General features: G+C 40.0%; 1 protein-coding gene and 1 long non-coding RNA gene across 2 annotated transcripts in view; one reads left to right on the top strand and one right to left on the bottom strand.

Annotated features, from left to right (window-relative positions):
- LYPLAL1 (lysophospholipase like 1) overlaps positions 1 to 1,723 on the top strand; it is a 43,297-nt gene extending 41,574 nt beyond the window's left edge. Inside the window, exons 4-5 of the mRNA XM_037496331.2 lie at positions 317 to 432; positions 1,193 to 1,723. Coding sequence (XP_037352228.1) covers positions 317 to 432; positions 1,193 to 1,432 — 356 coding nt within the window. The 3' untranslated portion in view covers positions 1,433 to 1,723. The remainder of the gene's footprint in view (positions 1 to 316; positions 433 to 1,192) is intronic.
- Positions 1,724 to 11,978: 10,255 nt separating this feature from the next.
- LOC119234487 (uncharacterized) lies at positions 11,979 to 19,093 on the bottom strand. Its single transcript, XR_005122634.2, has 3 exons — positions 19,023 to 19,093; positions 12,874 to 13,047; positions 11,979 to 12,242 (listed from the first exon to the last, which is right to left on the bottom strand). It is a non-coding gene; the product is annotated as an uncharacterized LOC119234487 (long non-coding RNA).
- Between the last annotated feature and the right edge of the window lie 358 nt (positions 19,094 to 19,451).

Genomic DNA, 19,451 nt, shown 5'->3' with positions numbered 1-19,451 from the left:
AATAAATAACACTTGTACTATGATTCATATTTTGAATTATGTTAAATATTTCTACTTGACGGGCCCAATTTCTCTTGTAAGTCTAGCTCCTCTTATAACAAATCTCCCAGTGATGACATAGATGAAACAGTGTTATTTACTCATAGCAGGTCTGTCTTTGTGAGATCTTTAGTGCCATATCTCTTTAAAGGTCTCCAAATATTTTCAAGATATAGCTTAGAGTAGATTTATATTGCTGGCAGAGATAGACTCTTGTTCTAAATTATTGTTGCATATATTCTCCTCTTTCTGAGAACTGAATTTTTGCTTCTCTTAGGAGGATTTTCTATGGGAGGGTGCATGGCCATGCATCTAGCCTATAGAGCTCATCAAGATGTGGCAGGAGTGTTTGCTCTTTCTAGTTTTCTGAATAAAGCATCTGCTGTTTACCAGGTAAGTTCCAGATTTTAAAAACAAGACAGAAAAACATGAAATACTTACACATTGAAACTAAAACAAAGTTGGTAATGAAGCAGTAATGATTAATGCACAGAGCATTCCTGAGGTTGTGACCACATTGGTCATATTAGATTAAATGGCGCTCATGAATGTGCAGGAATTGCCCTGTCCAAAGAATAATGTTAAGCAAAATCTCAAAAGGGGACAAATTTTAAAAATGTGCATATGTATCCATTGCATTTATTAAAAATGTAGATGATTATAGTAAGGTTTGTTTATTATGTCATGACCACAGCCAAAGCCAAGACTCAGTTATACTGCCGATACTGTTTTACAGCAGTATAACAGATACATTATAGTATTGCAGCTTCATTGCCAATAGAGGCAGCTGGCCCAGAAATGAGAATGGGAGTATCATTCTTCCCCATTTTACCACAGTTCTGTGCTCCCCCTCCTTCCACTTCACAGAGGTTCATTCTCCCAGTCAACGTGGTTTCTTCAGGAACTCCCTTGACCATTTTCTGGACCATTCTCCTGGGCAAATGCAGGTCAAACACAGTTGCAGCTCAGGTGGTGCCAGGGTCCAGGGAACTCCAGGCCTGATCAGTGATACCCAGAGAGCAGTACCACTGCTCTATTTTCTCTTTACAGTTGAAGCTTTGGTAAAATTGAAATTTTTTGGCCTTCTCAGATTTCCCAGAATAGTGTTCTTAAATGAGTTTCTTAAACTTTTCCACTTCTATTTCTTCTCTAGGAACTTCAAAATAGGGATGGTGTGCTTCCTGAATTATTTCAGTGTCATGGCACTGCAGATGAGTTAGTTCTTCATGAGTGGGGCGAAGAGACAAACTTGAAGTTGAAATCTTTAGGAGTGAATACAAAGTTTCACAGTTTCCCAGGTGTTTACCATGAGCTTAGCAAAAATGAGCTAGAAAAGCTGAAGTCATGGATTCTTACAAAACTACCAGCAGAACTTGATAGCCAAAACAAATGACTCAAGATTGGGCAGTTAACGTACACGTACGTAATATTCTTTGTGAAAGTGATTTTACTGCCAATTTATAATTTAATAAGTGATAATTTAAAATATTAAGAAATATCAACAAGATACTGATTTATTTATTCATTGTGAACATGCTTAGCACCATAGAGACTAATAGCAAACATTTACTTGGACAAACATTTGTGTATTATTTTTCAGATGCATGTTTCTGAAAATTTGGAGACCTTTTAAGTAATTATTTAATTTTTAAAAATAATTTTTAAAATAAAGACTGAGGCAACATGAAAAATCCTAATGTAGTATTGTGTTTTTTTTTTTCTTTTCTACAACTTTCTCTAAGTTACCTTGCCAAAGATATTTGTGTTCATAGTGTTCAACAGAACACCACCAATACTCCAAGTTTATATACTGGTTTCACATCTTACTTGATTTTCACAAGAGGTTGAGTATTTGCTACTGGCATTTGTCCAGATATCATTTAGCCACAATATATTAAAACAAGCATTCATCATATAAAAGGGATTTCTTGATAACACAGTAAAAGAACAGAATTGCCAAAACCTTGCAAACATTTTAAGAAAATATCAAAAGCATGCAGGCATTTCAATTCAGATTGTTATACATAAAGACAGCTGTTTCAAGACACTGACTCAGTAATTTTAACACATGAAGAGCTAGCATTGTATTTCCAGAGAGCAAATTTGCTGCCATGTATATTTTAATTCTGCTTTTCAGTTTACTCTTCAGAAATGTATCTAGCAGTATGCATGTGTGAACAACTCTAAAGGGAAGAGGTGGCCTACACTGAGAAGATTCGGGCTCAACATGATATCTGAGTACTATTAGCTAAATTCTGTCAACTAAATAACTTTATTTCACACATCATTGATTTAAGATGGCTAAGGACAGAATTTAGTTTGCAGTACTGACCTCAACTGTACCCCCTGGCTCCTGGTCCCATCCAGCTGAATAAATCCCATAGTTATTAAGCATATGCCTTAGGAGACCAGCTGCTTCCTTGTCTGGATTGACAGTCCCACTTGGTCCATAGCCCTAAGCCAGGCACTGCAGGATATAGGGACAATTTCCCAGAGTATGAGGATCCCCAGGACACAGTCTAGCAAATGTGGCTTCCATAAAAACTACAGTCCTGAGGTGTGAACAAGAGGGTATCTTCAATCCTTTTAGATAAAGACAGACTGTAAGGGGCAGGATGGACAATGAGCAGGATCTCTATGACCCAAGCAGACGAGTGAAGGAGGGAGTGAGTCCTGGAGCCCTCAATGGCTTTTGCAGGCTTTTATTGGGATTTACCAGGTACACGGCAGGCAGAGGTGCTGGGGCGGGCAGGGAGGCTGGCAGGCCTCCTAGCCCCCAGCAAGTCTTTACTCTTTCTGGGCTCTCCAGCCTTTTCTCACGTTCTGCCCTCTTCTGGCATCCCCGTGATGCTGACCTTATAAGTTCAGTCTTGGCCCAAGTGAATCCCATCTACACATGCCCACACCCTACTCCAGGTGCCCGCCATCAGGCATGCATTCAGGACCCCAAGGATCCATCATCAATCCTAATGGCAGGAGGGCAGAAAAGCCTGATGCTTTTTTACCTTACCCTACACAGACACAGATTTCTACCAACTTTACTAATTGGATGATCTCCATTGAAGGGTCATGGCCCCCAAACTGTACATGAACAACAAATTGGTCATTTTTCTAGAAGCTTTCCCAAATAACCAAGCTTTATAGCTTTATATAGCTCCATGGTCACATAAGGTCTAGCTGAGAGATCTGTGGTATGTCCTAAAGTGCTTGAAAATCTCTTCTGAAAGATAAAAGTCACCATGTGTCCAGAGAGACAGGTTAACACCTATTTTACATTTGTTAGGTCCCTTCAAATGGGACCTACATTAGCGAAGGGCACAGGTAACAGTGTAACCTCTGCAAGGTGACTTTCTGGCCTTGGCGTTCCCAGTTCAATTCAAACAATTAAGAGCCTCAAGATTGAAAACACCTGGTGCACTTCTGCTAAAACATTTTGACTGCTGGGCCTGACCTCCCTCTATAACCTCCGTAGCGCTTTAGTACCTTCCTGGTAAAGATAGTAAAAAGTCTGTGAAAACAGCAGATTTTGTTTTAGCTGAAAATAGTCCTTGTTTTAGGCAATTTTAAGAGGCATTCATCCCAGCTGTGCTGTCTGTCCTTACCACCAAAGGCATGGCATATGGGAATAAATGTGGGTATATATGGGTGCAGGAGCTTTGGATAGGTGTTTTGGTATTGTCATTTGTGTGTGGAGAGGGACCAGGGAGGGTTGGCATAGGAACCAGGGCCACCCTTTGCTGTTTCCACAAATTTTTTTTTTACTATCTTTTACTAAGGTACTAAAGCACTACAGAGGTTATAGAGGGAGGTCAGGCCCAGCAGTCAAAATTCCGTAACAGAATTGCACCAGGGGCCTCCCCTGGCGGCACAGGTGCTTGAGAACTGCGCTGTGAAGCTGTCCGCAGCCTCTGCAGCGCGGTTCAATCCCGGCCAGCAAGGGTCCCACATGGTACGGCAGACCTCTCCTGTCACGCCCACTGCTCCCCTCAGCAGTGTTATTTCGTCAGTCTGCCTGTTCTGTTCCCTGCTCTGGCTCTGGTGAATTCTCTCACCCTCCTGCACATCTGGCTTGTACCCTGGTTCTGTATAAATAAATAAATCAATCTAAAAAAAAAAATTGCACCAGGTGTTTTCAATCTTGAGGAAGCCTCCAGGGTAGTTCAGAAAGGCATTAGCAGTATCCCTCTCTCCCCCACAGAGCCTTGTTCTCAGCTCCCAGATTTATTCCTTTCCCTCTATTCCCCCGTCATTTATGTCCCATTTCAATAGTTGTAACTCCATTTTTATCCAGTCGTCCCCTATTCACACCCACACCTTTCATCTAGAAGGACATGAGGATTTTTGAAAATTTAGACCCATTATGGCCCCCATTTTTGTCCACATCGACCTCTGTTGGGGGCTCGGCAAGCACTTTATTCTTCCAATCGGCCATTATATTTTTCATCTAAGTTCATGTTGATGCGAAAGGTAACTCCGTATCTCTAAAACAGTGTGAAATATGATTCCCCTGCCTTGTTTTGGTCAACTGGCCTCTCAGAAGATGTAACTACCAGGCCGGCCTAGAGCTGCTGTTAGAGAAAAGGAGAATGGCATGCTCACGTGATCAGCAGGTGTTCTGAATTTTCAGAATTACTCAGTAGTGTCTCCTAGCACTTTCATGCTGGCCCTTATCTAGAATGCAGCTCAGAGGAGGGAAACAACTGCACTCATTTGGCCAAACTACCTGACTAATGTGTGGACCAGAAGAAAGACAGAGCTGGACATCTTCAAAGTCCATTTTTGAGGTAAATGTCCTAATGTTTAATAGCACCAGATCCCAGTGAATTGTAGGGGATATGAAAGGCCCATCCAATATCTGACCATCAGCCCATTGTTGAATTGTTTTGCGATAAAAGGTACACACACCATTGTCAGAAAGGAAGTGGTCCAGAAATTTAAGCCAAAATATAAAGATTAGTTTTACGAGTCACAATGGTGTGGCCAGAGTAATCTTATCGGACTGAAACAGCAACACATAACCTAAAAAGATGTAAACAGCAGTGAGGTGCCATTTATAGGGCCAGAAGCGGTCAAAGTCAGATATAATTAAAGTGTTAGAATATGTATGGACAATACCCCACACTGTGCCTCAAAGCAAGGTGGCTGTGACAACCTTTGTCAACATAAAAGATTGTCATACAATGGTATCAAAACAGGATCAAAAACAGGATCTCTTACTTGGTACCCAATATAATAGTTGATGCACTGCTGGTGTAATGATGGTTCAAGTTCACAATGGTGACAGGTTGGGCAGTGTGGGCTCAACTGGTAGTTTGATTCCAGTCAGTTTCAACAGAGAATGGATCTGCCTATAAGAGTGACACAGATGATTCAGTCACCAGCCACTATTTCCTCAGTGTGCTGTGCAAAAAAAAAAGGGGGGGTGTCTTTAATTTTCTAGTATGTAGCTTTCCAAGTGTCAGTTCAAATAATCAGGTCATGGCAACAACCTACTTGTAAGTGAAAATAAAATGAGGTTTATCAAGAGTAGTATTTGCCAGCTTTATAATGGCCTTGAATTTGCCTGCTGAGTGGAATGCCCAGGACCGTTCACAGTTCTGAATACTTGGCCCTGAGGCTGAACTGTTGCGGCTATCCAGTAGATGCCTCCAGATGTCAGCTTACTTGAACTATCAGTGAGGCAGGCCCAGACCTTATTGGGGCATTTCTGTGAGTCAAGAGTCCAGTGAACCAGCAGCTTGGCTAAAGGTGGTGGAGTAGAGCAGCTGTCATTTTTCACATAGATTCAAGATGCCTCTGGGGTCAGGCCAGCCACATTGTCAAGTGTGCCATTTCCATTACTGCTTCTTTTTCATTTTGAGTCTAAGTCAATTCACCCAAAATTGGAAATAACAGGTCAGGGAGTCAGTCTACCCAGGGTCAGACTTTCCATTTCAATGGAGATCAGTGGGAAATTCACAGCTGCTTTCAAAAATGGTGGAAGATTTGGTGGATATGGTGTGGTGGGATCCTGTACTTTTGAATCATATACAGTGTTGTGAACCAATTTTACCTTCCTTAAGAAGTAATAAAAAGAAGAAGTAAAAACAGACTGTGTGGGGAGGCAAAGAGTATAGTCGCCAAACAGCACCCTCAGAGGAGGTTCCTTCCTTTTGTTAGCATCTATAACTGGTAATGTCATCAGTCACAGAGGCCACTAAAGATGTGCACTCTTCTCTATACCCCTCTTTTCCCAATCAGGCGCACCCTCTTTTTGCCACTAACCAGCACTAAGAGCATAAGCATGTAAAATATCAATACAGTAACTCCTCGGTAACATTGTTCATAGATTTTTGGAAACTGAAACTTTTTTTTTAATTTTAATATATTTTTTTTCATCATTGTTCATTTTTAAACAGTGTTTTCTTCCCTCCACCCCATCAGGTGTAGCCCCATAGTTTCCTTCATCAATGCACCCTGCACCATTACCTCAGTCCCCTGTGCTCCTCCCTCCCTCCCTCTGATCTCTCTCCCTCCTCCTCCCCTGCAGGATGTCTTTGTTTTGTTGTGTTTAGCATTATTATTTTTTCCCATGATGTCTTATTTGGTTCCCCTATATTCCTCCTATAAGTGAAACCATCTGATATTCTCTTTTTCCTTCTGACTTATTTCACTGAGCATAATCCCTTCTAGCTCCATCCATGTTGCTGCAAATGGCATGCATTTATCTTTTTTCATTGCTGAATAGTATTCCATTGTGTATATATCATCTTCTTGGGCCAGTCAGCTATTTTTTGGCATTTGGGTTGGGAAACTGGAACTTTAAGCAAAAAAAAAAAAAAAAAATACATAATGACAGTAGCTCCTTGAATGAGTTATCTTGTTCAGCATTGCCTGGAATTCTTTTTTTCTCATCGGTGTTACAATGAAACAACCTTGAGTGAAATGGTATTATTCAGGACCTGCTATACTAACAATATGTCAGCAGGGGAAGCCAGAAAAACAGTACATTGAATGAACAGGACACCACAACTCTGCCAACCCCATCAGCTCATTTTGGGCATCCCCTCACCCCCGCAACTCAATAGGATGGTGACTCAGGTGCTAGCATCTATCCCTCATCACGAAAGTTTGAATCCCATCCCTTCCCAACATTCCTGAACATTCTCTCTCTCTCTCTCTCTCTCACCCTTTGGGGAACAGGGAGATCACCCCCTAGCCCTAAACATCTTTCTTCTTAAACCAGCTGAGGTGAGGGGGAAGGGATGGATCCAAGGGACTGGAGAGGGAGAGTGGCCCCATGCAGTCAGCAAGCCACACTTGAGTTCTGAGAGCTGTGGCAGCTGCTTACACTCATTTCTTTAGATTGGGGGGTTTCTTTCTCACTCTTCAGAGGATTGACCTCATCAACACTATAAACCCAGCCTACAGCAATGAGAACCTGAATGTTAGTCAACACCCATGAGAAGTCATCTGTCTTAAGGGGACACATAAGGGGGTCAAAACTCCCTTAAAGTTAGTAGGCCCAACTGCAGAAAACCAAAGCAGAATTAATCCACGAGGTTTTTCATATCATTTTTAAATGGATCCATGGGTGGTGTGATAGAGCTACGGAGCTTCTAGACAGGAAGGTAGCCCCACTATCCTGTTCTTGGCCAGATTTCTGCACCACACCTTCCACTGGTCACATGAACCAGCCAACATTCCAACTGGGCCTGCTCGTAGGGATGTGAATTCCCGCCTCCACATTCAGTGCTGGTAAGTGGGCCTGTACCTGTGTCTGAAGAGGGCAAAGGGCAGCACAGCAAGATGGGCCCTTGAGAGGGCTGAAGTTGCCCACAGTCCTACCCCCTGGAGACATGGAAAGAAGCAGATCACCGAGCACCATTTGCGTCACTGTTGGATCTCTCTCCTCAGCCTTCAACCACCTCCCAATTTCTCTTCATTGAAAGGAAATGAGACAGAAGACCATTTACTGCCCAATCAACTATGCATGTTCTCTTGGTCACCATCATATCCTATGAACTCCCCAAATTCTGCTAATCAACCTGAAAACCTCCTGCTTTCCTTTCTAGCATTTAAGTACTTTAGAAAATAAGTGTGACATTTCATTTGAAATATTGAGCAGATACTTAGCAAAATGTCAACTATTAGCTTAAACTATTTTTTCTTTGTGCTACGGTTGAGTTACTATGTGCAGTACTTTTGTGATATTTAGTTCTCTCATTCTGGGTTGTTCATGAGATCTGTATGTGGTTTTTATATTGGGAATATAATGAATGAGTCTACGATGAATAGTGAACTTCCTGTTTTGAAGAAATCATATTTTGGGCAAAATGCCGGTTAGACATTTATGTTTTTGCTAATAGTTTAGTTGAGAACTGCTGGGATCTTTTCTTCTTTAAAGAAGTGATCAGAAAGTTTGATGCTTTTGCATTTTATTTTAAATTATTTTAGGGATAATTTCAAAATAACATGTTACTGTTTTTTGTTGCAACGAATTAATAATTGTTGTGTTGGTTTGATGTTTCCCTACCTACTCTTAAGGCATAGTATTACCTGAGTTAAAAATCACTGTTTTCATTTTCTGTTTCTCTCTTCTCACCCCAATTTTTTCTAGTCCATCATTGGCTTGTCCAATTGAAACTAGAGACACACGTGACATATTAATTTTGGCCACTTCTGGTATGCTTTATTTTGCCAATGAAATTATTGAAATTGAAAAATTAGGTGGGGGTGTCTAGGAGACATGGAAGTCTTTCCCTTGGGCCTTGAGTATTAAGCCAGTTTCTCTATCATATAACAAGAGAGAAGTGTTAAAACCAGAGTTCACGGCATGCAACTGGCAGAATAAATGGTTCTCTTTAAAAATTTCACTTGAACAGCAATAAATTTCCAGTGAAGTCAAAAAACAGGACTTTTAAAAGGCAAATGAAAAACATATCAATTTCAAATAGTAGCTGAAATACATTTTTTTTGGTTTCTTAATTATCCTGTGAAACATAAAGTATGTTTTAGGGCAGCTGGTTAACATTGTCTTAGTTCTGCCACAGAACCAAGAATTTTTATTGCTTGAAGGGAATTTAGAGATTTTCATTTTACACCTATGGAGACAAAAAATGAAGTTAAGTAACATACTCAGAATCCCAAATAAGCAGTCCTAATGCTCTTTTCCCAGGACCACATGGTCATAGTGCTGGTGTGCAGAAAGAATAGCTAAAAATCCAAATACATTTCAAATATCTTAGAATCAGAGCCATTTCCTTGCCTTTGTAGACATTTTATATTCATGCTGCTTTTGGCTTCATCTTTACTGTTTTATTAAAGAAGTGTATTGGTCTCTCTCTCTGCCTCCACGTAATACCAGACCCACTCTAATTTTTATCATCATGGTATAGATTTATGAGTTGTTAATGATTATCCATCATTTCTATCAGAGTTCTCATTTCTGAATTCCATAGCCTGTCCTTACCTTGTTTGGAGTCTTTAGAGGATCTGATACTCTCACAAACTCCTCCTTCTGGACACTATGGCCTTCCTTGTACCTCTAGACAAAGATTTCTCTCTCTCTCAATGGCTCCTTCACGGCCAGTCCCTTAATGGGAGGTTTCTTTTGGTCTTGCCTTTATTTTTATTCTCTCTCTGGATGCTCTTCCACTTATATGGCTTCTAGCTGACTCCATGACTGTGTCTCTGACTTTACATGTTCCTCGCTCCACATCATGTGTCACACTTCCTGCTGGGACTCCCATCCATCTTCAGACATTCAATGTCTTCAAAAGTAGGCAAATTTTCTATTTTAATTGACTCCCCCTCCATATAATGTCTGTGTCATGATCCAAGTTTTCTCTGCTCTCATCTTTGCAGCTCAATTAACAAACTTTTGACGTTCTAGAAACATCTTCGCATTTTGGCCTCTAAACCAGCTCATTGGCCCTGCCTTTTGGTTCCATTGTGCTTTTATCTGGTCTCCCTGCCTCTGGCCTCCTCAATATTAGCGTTTTCCATACTTGCAGCCCTTCCTAGCAACCCCTGCTGGTTTCCAACTGTCTTCAGAATAATATTAAAGTTATTTTTTTAAAGATTTATTTATTTATTTATACAAGCACTGGGTTCAGTCAGAGGCGCAGGAGGGTGAGAGAATTCACCCGAGCCAGAGCGGGAAGCAGAGCAGGCAGAAGGACCGAAGTACACTGCTGAGGGGAGCAGCGGGCGGCAGGAGAGGTCTGCGCGCCATGTGGGACCCTCGCCTGGTGGCTGGGGATCGAACCGGCACTGCAGAGGCTGCGGGCAGCTTTGCAACCCAGCGCTCAACCGCTGCGCCACCGGGGAGGCCCATATTAAAGTTATTTTTTAACTAAGAAGCTAATCCGTTCATATTCTGGTTCACGTCTATCATTTCAGCTACATCTCTTGGGTCTTATCTCCCATGTCACAGCTTTTGCCACCTCAAAACTCTTAGAAAAACTAAACAATTTTTACAACTTCCCCTTAAGCATAGTATCTGTGATTTCCTCCATTGGAAGACTCTCTTCCTCCTTCATATCACAAACTTAAGACACAAATTTGGAGTGACCCAAGGTCTGTCCAGTTGTCTTTGTGGGAAACGTTTCTCTGTTTTTCGTGGTTCTACATTTGTCCTTTACTTATTGGTCCTTCACTCACTCCAAAGGGGGAACCAAGGGCAAGGCCATATAGTTTCCTTTTCAGAGCTTTACACTATAACTGGCATACCAGAGGCGTGAAATAAGGGGGTGGTAGCATAATTATTACTTCCTGCTGACTCCTTAACTCTCAGATTGCTTTAGATGTTCTTTTGAATTTATTTTATAAGACCCCAGGATCATGTGGTCTTGTCTTCACTTTTGTTGCCACTGAGGTTAGATTTACTTTTTAGGAAGACAACATTTAGCAGTCAAAATATCGCCAAACAGACAACATGCATCCGACTCACCACTCCCAGACACTGGTGAAAATTGCTCATCTGACAAGGACATTCTTCCCTGAGAAGACTGCAGGTTCTCTATCCCTGGAAACACAACACTTCAAGTAGCCACATGTGAACAAAATTTCACATTTCACAGCTGATAAGAAATGTGCTTGTGATAACAAGTAATTAAAAAACACAGGGTGAACATGCGATGACCTGAAATTCTGGTCCAGCTTTGCTGCTAACAACCCTGAGGTGTATGTCATAGCACTTTGTGTGGTGACCTGCACGATACAGATACTCAATGATTACTTGTGCATTAGTGAGTCTTCATTACTCAACTATATTTGCCATTTTCTCTATTGAAATAATAGGGCCATTAATTCCCAAACTAATAATCTAATGAGGATCATAAGCAGGGAAAACACTTACTTGATATATAAAGAATATCTTGGGCCTCCCCTGGTGGTGCAGGCAGTTGAGCGCTGCACTAAGAAGCTGTCTGCAGCCTCTGCAGCACCAGTTCAATCCTGGCTGGCTGCGAGGGTCCCACATGGCACAGCAGACTTCTCCTGTCGCGCCTGCTGCTCCCCTCAGCAGTGTATTTCATCAGTCTGCCTGTTCCCCGCTCTGTCTCTGGTGAATCCTCTCACCTTCCCACGCATCTGGCCTGTACCCTGGTTCTTGTATAAATAAATAAATATTTTTAAAAAAGAATAGCTTCATTAAGTCAAAATATTTTGTACAATGAGGTAAAACATAATATTTTAAAACTAAGTATCTTATGGTTGACTTATAACAACTGGGTATGTAGAATATGCCAGTATATATTTTAAAACATTTTTTCACAATTTCTATTTATAAAAAGTTGTGATTACAAAGAACATTGCCCTAAACTAAATGAGAATAAGTTATCACAGAATGCCCCATTGTCCCCAATACTTCACTGGTATTTCCTATAAATAAGAACATTGTAAAGATCCATAGTACAACCACAACACTCAATAACTTGTGGCTAATCCTCATACCTCATTCAAGTTTCATGAAGGGTTCAATTAATATCTTTTATAGAAAAAGAATCAGCACCAGATTGCACAGTACATTTAGTTGTTCTGTCTCTTTAGTTGCCTTTGATCTTCAGTCTTTCTTTGACCTTGATACTCTTAAAACTTTTAGGCAAGTTACTTTGTCAGCTGGTGTTGACAGATTTTTCTGACACTTCCTTATGATTGCATTAGGTTAATTCCTCTTGGACTGAAACATAGAAGTGACAGTGTGCACACCTCTTGGTACCCTATCAAGAAATAACAGTAAAAAAAATGTAATTCAGAGATATGTAAATATCAAAATAATTAAAATAATTAAACATGAAGGAACTATTTTGCAATATTAGAGTCAAATCTAATAAATTCTTGTAAAATCAAATTCTAAATGCTAATAAAAATAAAAATGGAGTTGAAGCACATGATATATGAAGGCACTTCATAGTAGCTAGGATGTCTGAATCAGAACAATATTTCAAGTCCTAGAATATCATGGAAAAGTGATGTTTCATTGTCTGAGGGAGTCTTCTGTGGCTTTTCCTCCTGGTTCATATCTTCATCTGCGCTTTTAGCTAACTTTCCCAAGTTTATACTTATGAACTATCATGAACCACTGTGTGTGGAGGACATTTTGAAAACAAGGGAAAAGGAGCTGAGTTCCTTTTATTATTCCAATACTTGGTAACTACAGAATTAGTGTTTGTTGCTGTTTGAATGGCCGAGCAACATCAATTCACTGCAAAAGAAAATGAATTAAACTAAGGTTGTTTGGTCCTTTCCATACACTTTTAATCATGTCTGAAAGCAAAATACAGGTAAAATATCTATGAAGTTAATCTCATGTCATTAAAAATCTTAGGTGTAATTGTAATTAAAATTTACCAGACAGCTTCCAATCCCTAAATGTAAGAATCTGTCTACGTCGCCTTGGTTGGTTCTTAGTCAGAAGTGTTATTCCAATGAGCATCTGGGATGCACAGATTGGCCCCAGAAGACTTTTAGGGTGCTGGTGGGAAGTTGTTTTCACGAAGGGCCATCCTAGGTGAAGAGCCGATGCTGAAGGAGAACACACAGACATGTCTCAGCCCAGTCTTTATGTGAGACTCACAGCACCCTGCATGACCACCCACCCAAGTGGACACTGTTCTGATTGAGAAGGCATTTTTAAAGGCTCTTAAAAAGTTACTTGTCAAAATGTAGTCCTATAAATCCTTAAAAATAGCTACTGAGGCCACTAACAATGACAGCTAACTTACATAGGGCATTTCTAAGAAATATAATTCTACTTTTAAATTAGTCTCTCTTGCCAGTGCATTGAAATGCTTGGAATTTTAAGTAAATCATCCTTCAGACCCCTTAACAATTTTGTACAAATGAGAGTCACATGGGCAAATGTCTTGCATGCGTGGGGATGGGATCCAGATGATGAGAAAGTAGAAGGGATCTTTTGAAACATGTGAGAGGAGAACATGGGAGACATCCCACAATGGGAGCAATGGAAGGACTATCCTAAAATCTCAAACAGTGCAGGGATACAAGACGCCAGAACCTGTCTGAATCTCCATCTGCACTAAAAGTTTTTGCATTTTCTGTCAAGAAGAGATTAGCTTGACTATACCAATATAGTCACACAAATATGCATATGAATAAAGGCACATCTAGAATATGTGAAGAACTACAAATCAACAACAACCAAATAAAAGATTTAAAAATGGATGTAGAACAAGGATCTGACTTGATTTCAATGGATATTTAATATTTCAGACCATCTATTTCAAGGTCAGCGTTGGATTGTTTGGTCTGACCAAAGAGGATTTGCAGAGTAGCACAAAAATGAAGTGTGGCCATTTTTTCTATGGATGTATACACTTCTGTGCAGTATATTCAGAATTAAAGTTATCTACTTCCTACATGATTTTCTAAGACAGATTCATTGTGTATGTGAGCCTCTGAATTCAAGCACAGTCTTGGCAGGGGTAAGACTTCTCAAAGCCAATATGGAGATTAAGTACACCGTGATTGTTTTATATCCGAGTTGCCGACATTTAATAAAATGTGTGCCCTATTCTTCAGCACATTTGTGTAGGGAGCCAAGAGAATAGGTTAACATGGGGAAGTTCTATTACTGGGGAAAGGACTAAAGGTCTGGTCCTGAGGTCCAGCACTAGCTTGGGATTCCCACATTATTATTTTCATTATAATGAACTTAAATGAGCATTTCTATCAAAGAAATTAGTCTTTATGTGAATGGCCTACAGATAAAATTGTTATACAGTAGAATAATAGGAGCAGGTAATGAGACTTGGGTTTCCAGAAAACAAACATATGGACATTAAAAATTAAAAAAAGGAAAATGTGTACTCTATAGGTCCTATGTGGGAAGACTGAAGTTATTCACTTCCACATGTGTCTGGATCCTACCCCTCTAGGAGCACACGATTCTTTCAGGCAGGGGACTGCTCTTACTATTAGGGGTATTGGATGTGAGAAGATGTGGTTTCCTGTAGGGGGTGGGGAAAGGGAGAGGCAAAGTTTTCAACAGTTGCCACAGTTTTGTTCAATATATTTTATTGAATAATGTGATGCTAAGATTCATGGCTAGGTGGCATTAGCAATTACAGCATTTGTTAGTACCTCAAAGAAAATAATGACACCTCTAGTCTGTGTGAAGGATTATATTACAAATATCTGCATGGCTTTAGTTGTCCACATCAGGTATCATGTTAGTTTCAAATGTACTTGTTCCAGACACTCATTTCTTTTCTTTTCTTTTTTTTTTTTTTTTAAGATTTATTTACTTATTTATACAAGCTCTGGGTACAGTCAGAAGTACGGGAGGGTGAGAGAATTCACCAGCCAGAGCAGGGAACAGAACAGGCAGACATGAAATACACTGCTGAGGGGAGCAGCGGATGTGGCAGGAGAGGTCTGTGTGCCATGTGGGACCCTCGCCAGAGGCCGGGGATCGAACCGGTTCTGCAGAGGCTGCAGGCAGCTTCGCAGCCCAGCACTCAACTGCGGCACCACCAGGGGAGGCCCCAGACACTCATTTCTTCAAAACCTTAATGGAGCTCATAAGACAACCTTCTAATAAACAAAAGAGTGTCCCTTTGTGTCTCTTTCCTGCAGCTGTCCACTCCTTCACATAATACTTGTCACAGTGGTTGTCATCTACCTCAGAGCTGCGCTAGTCAGTAATCTGTGACAGCATCAAATACCAAAGTAATGAACTAGATATTTGAATAATCTACTTACACATTTTATGAATTTTCAAATCAGTGAAATGTCAATTAAACATGAGAAAGCACTTTTTTAGTTTAGGTTTAACTCCTAAAACCATATGGGTTCATAGAAAATGCTAACAAAGTAAGACTGCTAATTGACTGTTTTGAAATTGGAAATCATTGGCTAAAGCAGCACAAAAAGTCAGGTTAACACAAATATAGGCCCTGTCAATGTAAATTACTTGCTACACATTGAAGTTGAGAAAATTTTGAGAGTGCTTATTATGCTAAATAAATTATCAGCAAAATAAAATATGGGTTCCATAAACTTCAAAGTTCATTGCTTAAATACTTTATATTTTCTTTTCATTAAAACATAAAATTACTTTTTCAAGTATAATTATCTTGGGGATCGAACTGACCCAGTTATGACCCTTAACAATGTCTTGGATCCTGTGTGGAGAGAAAAACGTGGCAGTGAGAACTTTTCAACAGTTACCAAAAATTTTGTCAACACATTTAGTGGGTAATGTGATTGATATTAAGCCTCGAATCATAGGCAATACTAGTAATTACAACACAGGGCGCCATTTTGTATAGTTATATTAGTTATGCTACTGCTGTGCCTGGCTTGATCATCAGCTCTCCAGTACTCTCATCTCCATCTTCTCTGTTTTTTTGCCTATTCTTTTTTCAGACTTCATCTTAGACTTCTCTTCCTCAAAAGTTTCTGGGAGCTCCATGTCAGTGGTGGATTCCCTCTGGAATTTTTGTTAGCATCCTGTACCTCCTATTTTATTTCACCTACACTTAAATTTCTTGCTTAGTATCCCATCCATCTGCCCAGCTGACCGCTCAAAAAAAATGTACAGACTAATAGAACTGTCTCATTTTCCACTTCATCCCCAGCTATCTATCATATGAACAACATGCAATTTGCTCAGTATGTCCCTACTTGATAAATGAGATAATGAGAAGTGAAGGTAGAATGAATGTACGGAATGAGTGGATGCATGAGTGGGAATATACAAACCTGGCTGGGACATTAACTACAGGTTAATGTGGCTATGGTTTTGGGCAGACCACTCACATCTCTCTATCGTGGCTTCCTCAAGTTCTGACAGAGGGGTATGGGCTAGATGACTCCTACAGTCTTTAAGGATCTATAGGAATATGATTCTGTGAGAACACATCAGAGCAATCACTATTCAGAGAATAATTTCACTGGTCTGAGAAATGCTTCTCTGAATTGCATATGCTGTGTTAAGGGAGAATTTCTTTTCTAAGCAAATTGATAGCAATAGTCCAGATATAAAAGATTTACTTAGTTTCTGAGGCAATGTCTTAAACAACTGCAGACTTTCAACATAATACCTGCTCTACAATGTTGAAACTATGAGAGAAAATCAAACAGTGGGTAATAAAATAAGACCCTATGTCTACCAGCACAAATCACAACATAAACCTCATGTCCTTTAAAATTAGCCATTTAGGGCCTCCCCGGTGGCGCAACAGTTGAGCCCTGGGTTGTGAAGCTGCCCGCAGCCTCTGCAGCGCCGCCGGTTCGATCCCCGGCTGCTCCCCGGCCACCGGAGGAGGGTCCCACATGGCGCGCAGACCTCTCCTGCCGCCCGCTGCTCCCCTCAGCAGTGTACTTCAGTCCTTCTGCCTGCTCTGCTCCCCGCTCTGGCTCTGGGGAATTCTCTCACCCTCCCGTGCTTCTGACTGTACCCGGTGCTTATATAAATAAATAAATAAATCTTTAAAAAATAAAATAAAATAAAATTAGCCATTTAAAAAATAAGTTAATATTTTAATTCTTCACATGTAAAACACTATTAGAGTATGAGGATAAGCATTACTGTTATGAAATAAGTAAGTTTTGGCCACTGTGCATATGAAATCAAGAGGGTATTAAAAGACAGAAGAGCGTGGTAGATATCATGCTGGGCATACAGTGAATAAGCCTGAGGAGGTGTTCAAAGGTGTGTGGATTATGTACAGTTTGTTGAGGGTCTCTTTCAGAAAGTCCACATCTCAGGAGAAATCACTGTCTTTTTTTCATTTATATGTTTTAATCCTCTGTCTCTCGCCCAGCTAGTGAGACAACTAGATAGTAACAGTTAATACTCATTCAGTTTTCTGTGTGTCAAGCAGCGTGACAGGAAATGTATCATTACCACCATTTTACAAATGGAGCAGATTATAAAGTGCTGGGATTTGAATGCAGCTTCCAGAATAAAGCCCAGTTGGGTAGTCACTTACTCGGTTTGTGTTTATTAAATTAGCAAATGACTAAAAGATGAACAAATAGGACTCCAGCTGTACATGAGGAGGACAGAAATATGATGAAAGTTTAGGGAGTTGGTCAAGATGGCAGGGAAATTCCCTTTATGAAGAAGCATTACCTTGGGGTATAGAAAAAATATTTTATCACAGAACTGTGTGTGTGCCTTGTAGTATATGTGGCTGTTTTATGTATTAGCATATAAAATCATTTTAAATGATAATGTCTAAACTGAAAGGTGAGATTAGGTATTAGATTCCAATTGATAGCAAAACTAAATATGATATAAACTCCTGATAAGTAAGGATGATAATGGAAATCTTAGCAGCTCCTCAGGTATGTGTCTAGAATACGTCATCATATTTAAACTCTTCACATGTAGTCCTGGAGTAAAGTTAAATTACAGCATTTTCCCTGATAGACATTTTAATCCAATAGTAATAATTGAATCTGTTCAGTTGCCCATTTTCATGTGATCATTGGTATTTTCCCTACTCTTTTTTTTTATTTATACAAAAGCAGGAGTACAGGCCAGATGTGCAGGAGGGCAAGGGGATTCACCAGAGACAGAGCGGGGAACAGAACAAGCAGACTGACAAAATGCACTGCTGAGGGGAGCAGCGGGCAAGACAGGAGAGGTCTGCTCACTATGTGGTTTGCTCCGAGGCTGGCGGGGATCGAACCGGCACTGCAGAGGCTGCAGACAACTTCACAGCACTGTGTTCAACTGCCTGCGCCACCAGGGAGGCCCTATTTTCCCTACTCTTTAAGATGGTAACCAATGAATTTGCAAACAATTCATTAAGATAAAATATTTTTAACTGGGTTGAAGAAAGGGGTACAATATTTCCAGTATCATTAAACACTAGTCAACCAATGACTCTAAATGGGAAAAGACAATATGTTATAATATGGAATCTAGAGGACCTGGTTGTAAAACATGAAAAAATATAAACCATATTCTGCAGCAAGCCATACCACAGTTGTGTGCTTGTGTGGTTTTCATGATACAGTTGGGTAAGAATCACTACTGGAAGACTGATATTACTAGTGACTTTGTACTTCTTTCTGAAAATACGAATGGCAATATTGGTTAATTAGTACCACGGAGACAGCATAGAGGAAGATAATTTATAAATGTCATTATTGAAACTATGTTTTTAAACAAGCCTAGAAAAACCATCAGAATGATCAAGGCATCCCTTCAAAATGAATCTGTCATGACATAGTGATAGACCTAAGGTTTTACACAAGTTGAAATTATGTCCTAAGGAATGCAGTGGAGTAAAAGTATGTGATGTAGTAGCCCAAATGCTAAAATTGAACAAGTGCATTTCTAAAGTCTATTTCCATAAAGAAATTATTCTTTTCTTCATTATCTGAAGATAATGTTAAAATAAAAATAGAACTACTATATCAAGGCACAAATTAAGTGAGAATAATGTTTCAGTCTCTTTGATTTTAAATTATGAACTTCCTAAACTGTTATTTCAGAGTTGAGTTCTTTTAAGTTCCATTACCTTCCAGTGAAACTGGCTTCACCTATTGCTGTGGACTGAAAGTTTTTTTTGAAGCCCCCATCCACACTGTGATGGTATTTGGAGTCAGATTTGGAAGATAATTGAGTTTATATGAGGTCATAAGTATAGAGCTTCATGATGGCATAAATGCTCTCTCTCTCTCTCTCCCTCCCTACCCCCAAAACTGAGGACACAGCCATCTATAAGCCAGGAAGAGAGCCATCTCTCATCCTCAATATTCCTATAAAGTAGGCTGACTCAAAGCCTAGCCTTGAAATGGAATTGTCAGACTTTTTCATCAACAGTCCTAAAGGAATGTCATCCAACAGACTTTATTGGTAATAAGGCCACATCTTCACCTCCATCTGGGTCTGATTTCTCAGTCAGTGTATTTGTATTTGAACTTGAGAGGAGAAGAAAAGGCAATTA

This window comes from Talpa occidentalis, unplaced genomic scaffold (genome assembly GCF_014898055.3).
Source record: "Talpa occidentalis isolate TD23 unplaced genomic scaffold, MPIMG_talOcc4v2.1 talOcc4.8, whole genome shotgun sequence".
NCBI classification, from domain to species: domain Eukaryota; kingdom Metazoa; phylum Chordata; class Mammalia; order Eulipotyphla; family Talpidae; genus Talpa; species Talpa occidentalis.
The sequence above is the reverse complement of the archived record's forward strand: the minus strand, read 5'-3'. Positions and strand labels throughout refer to the sequence as shown.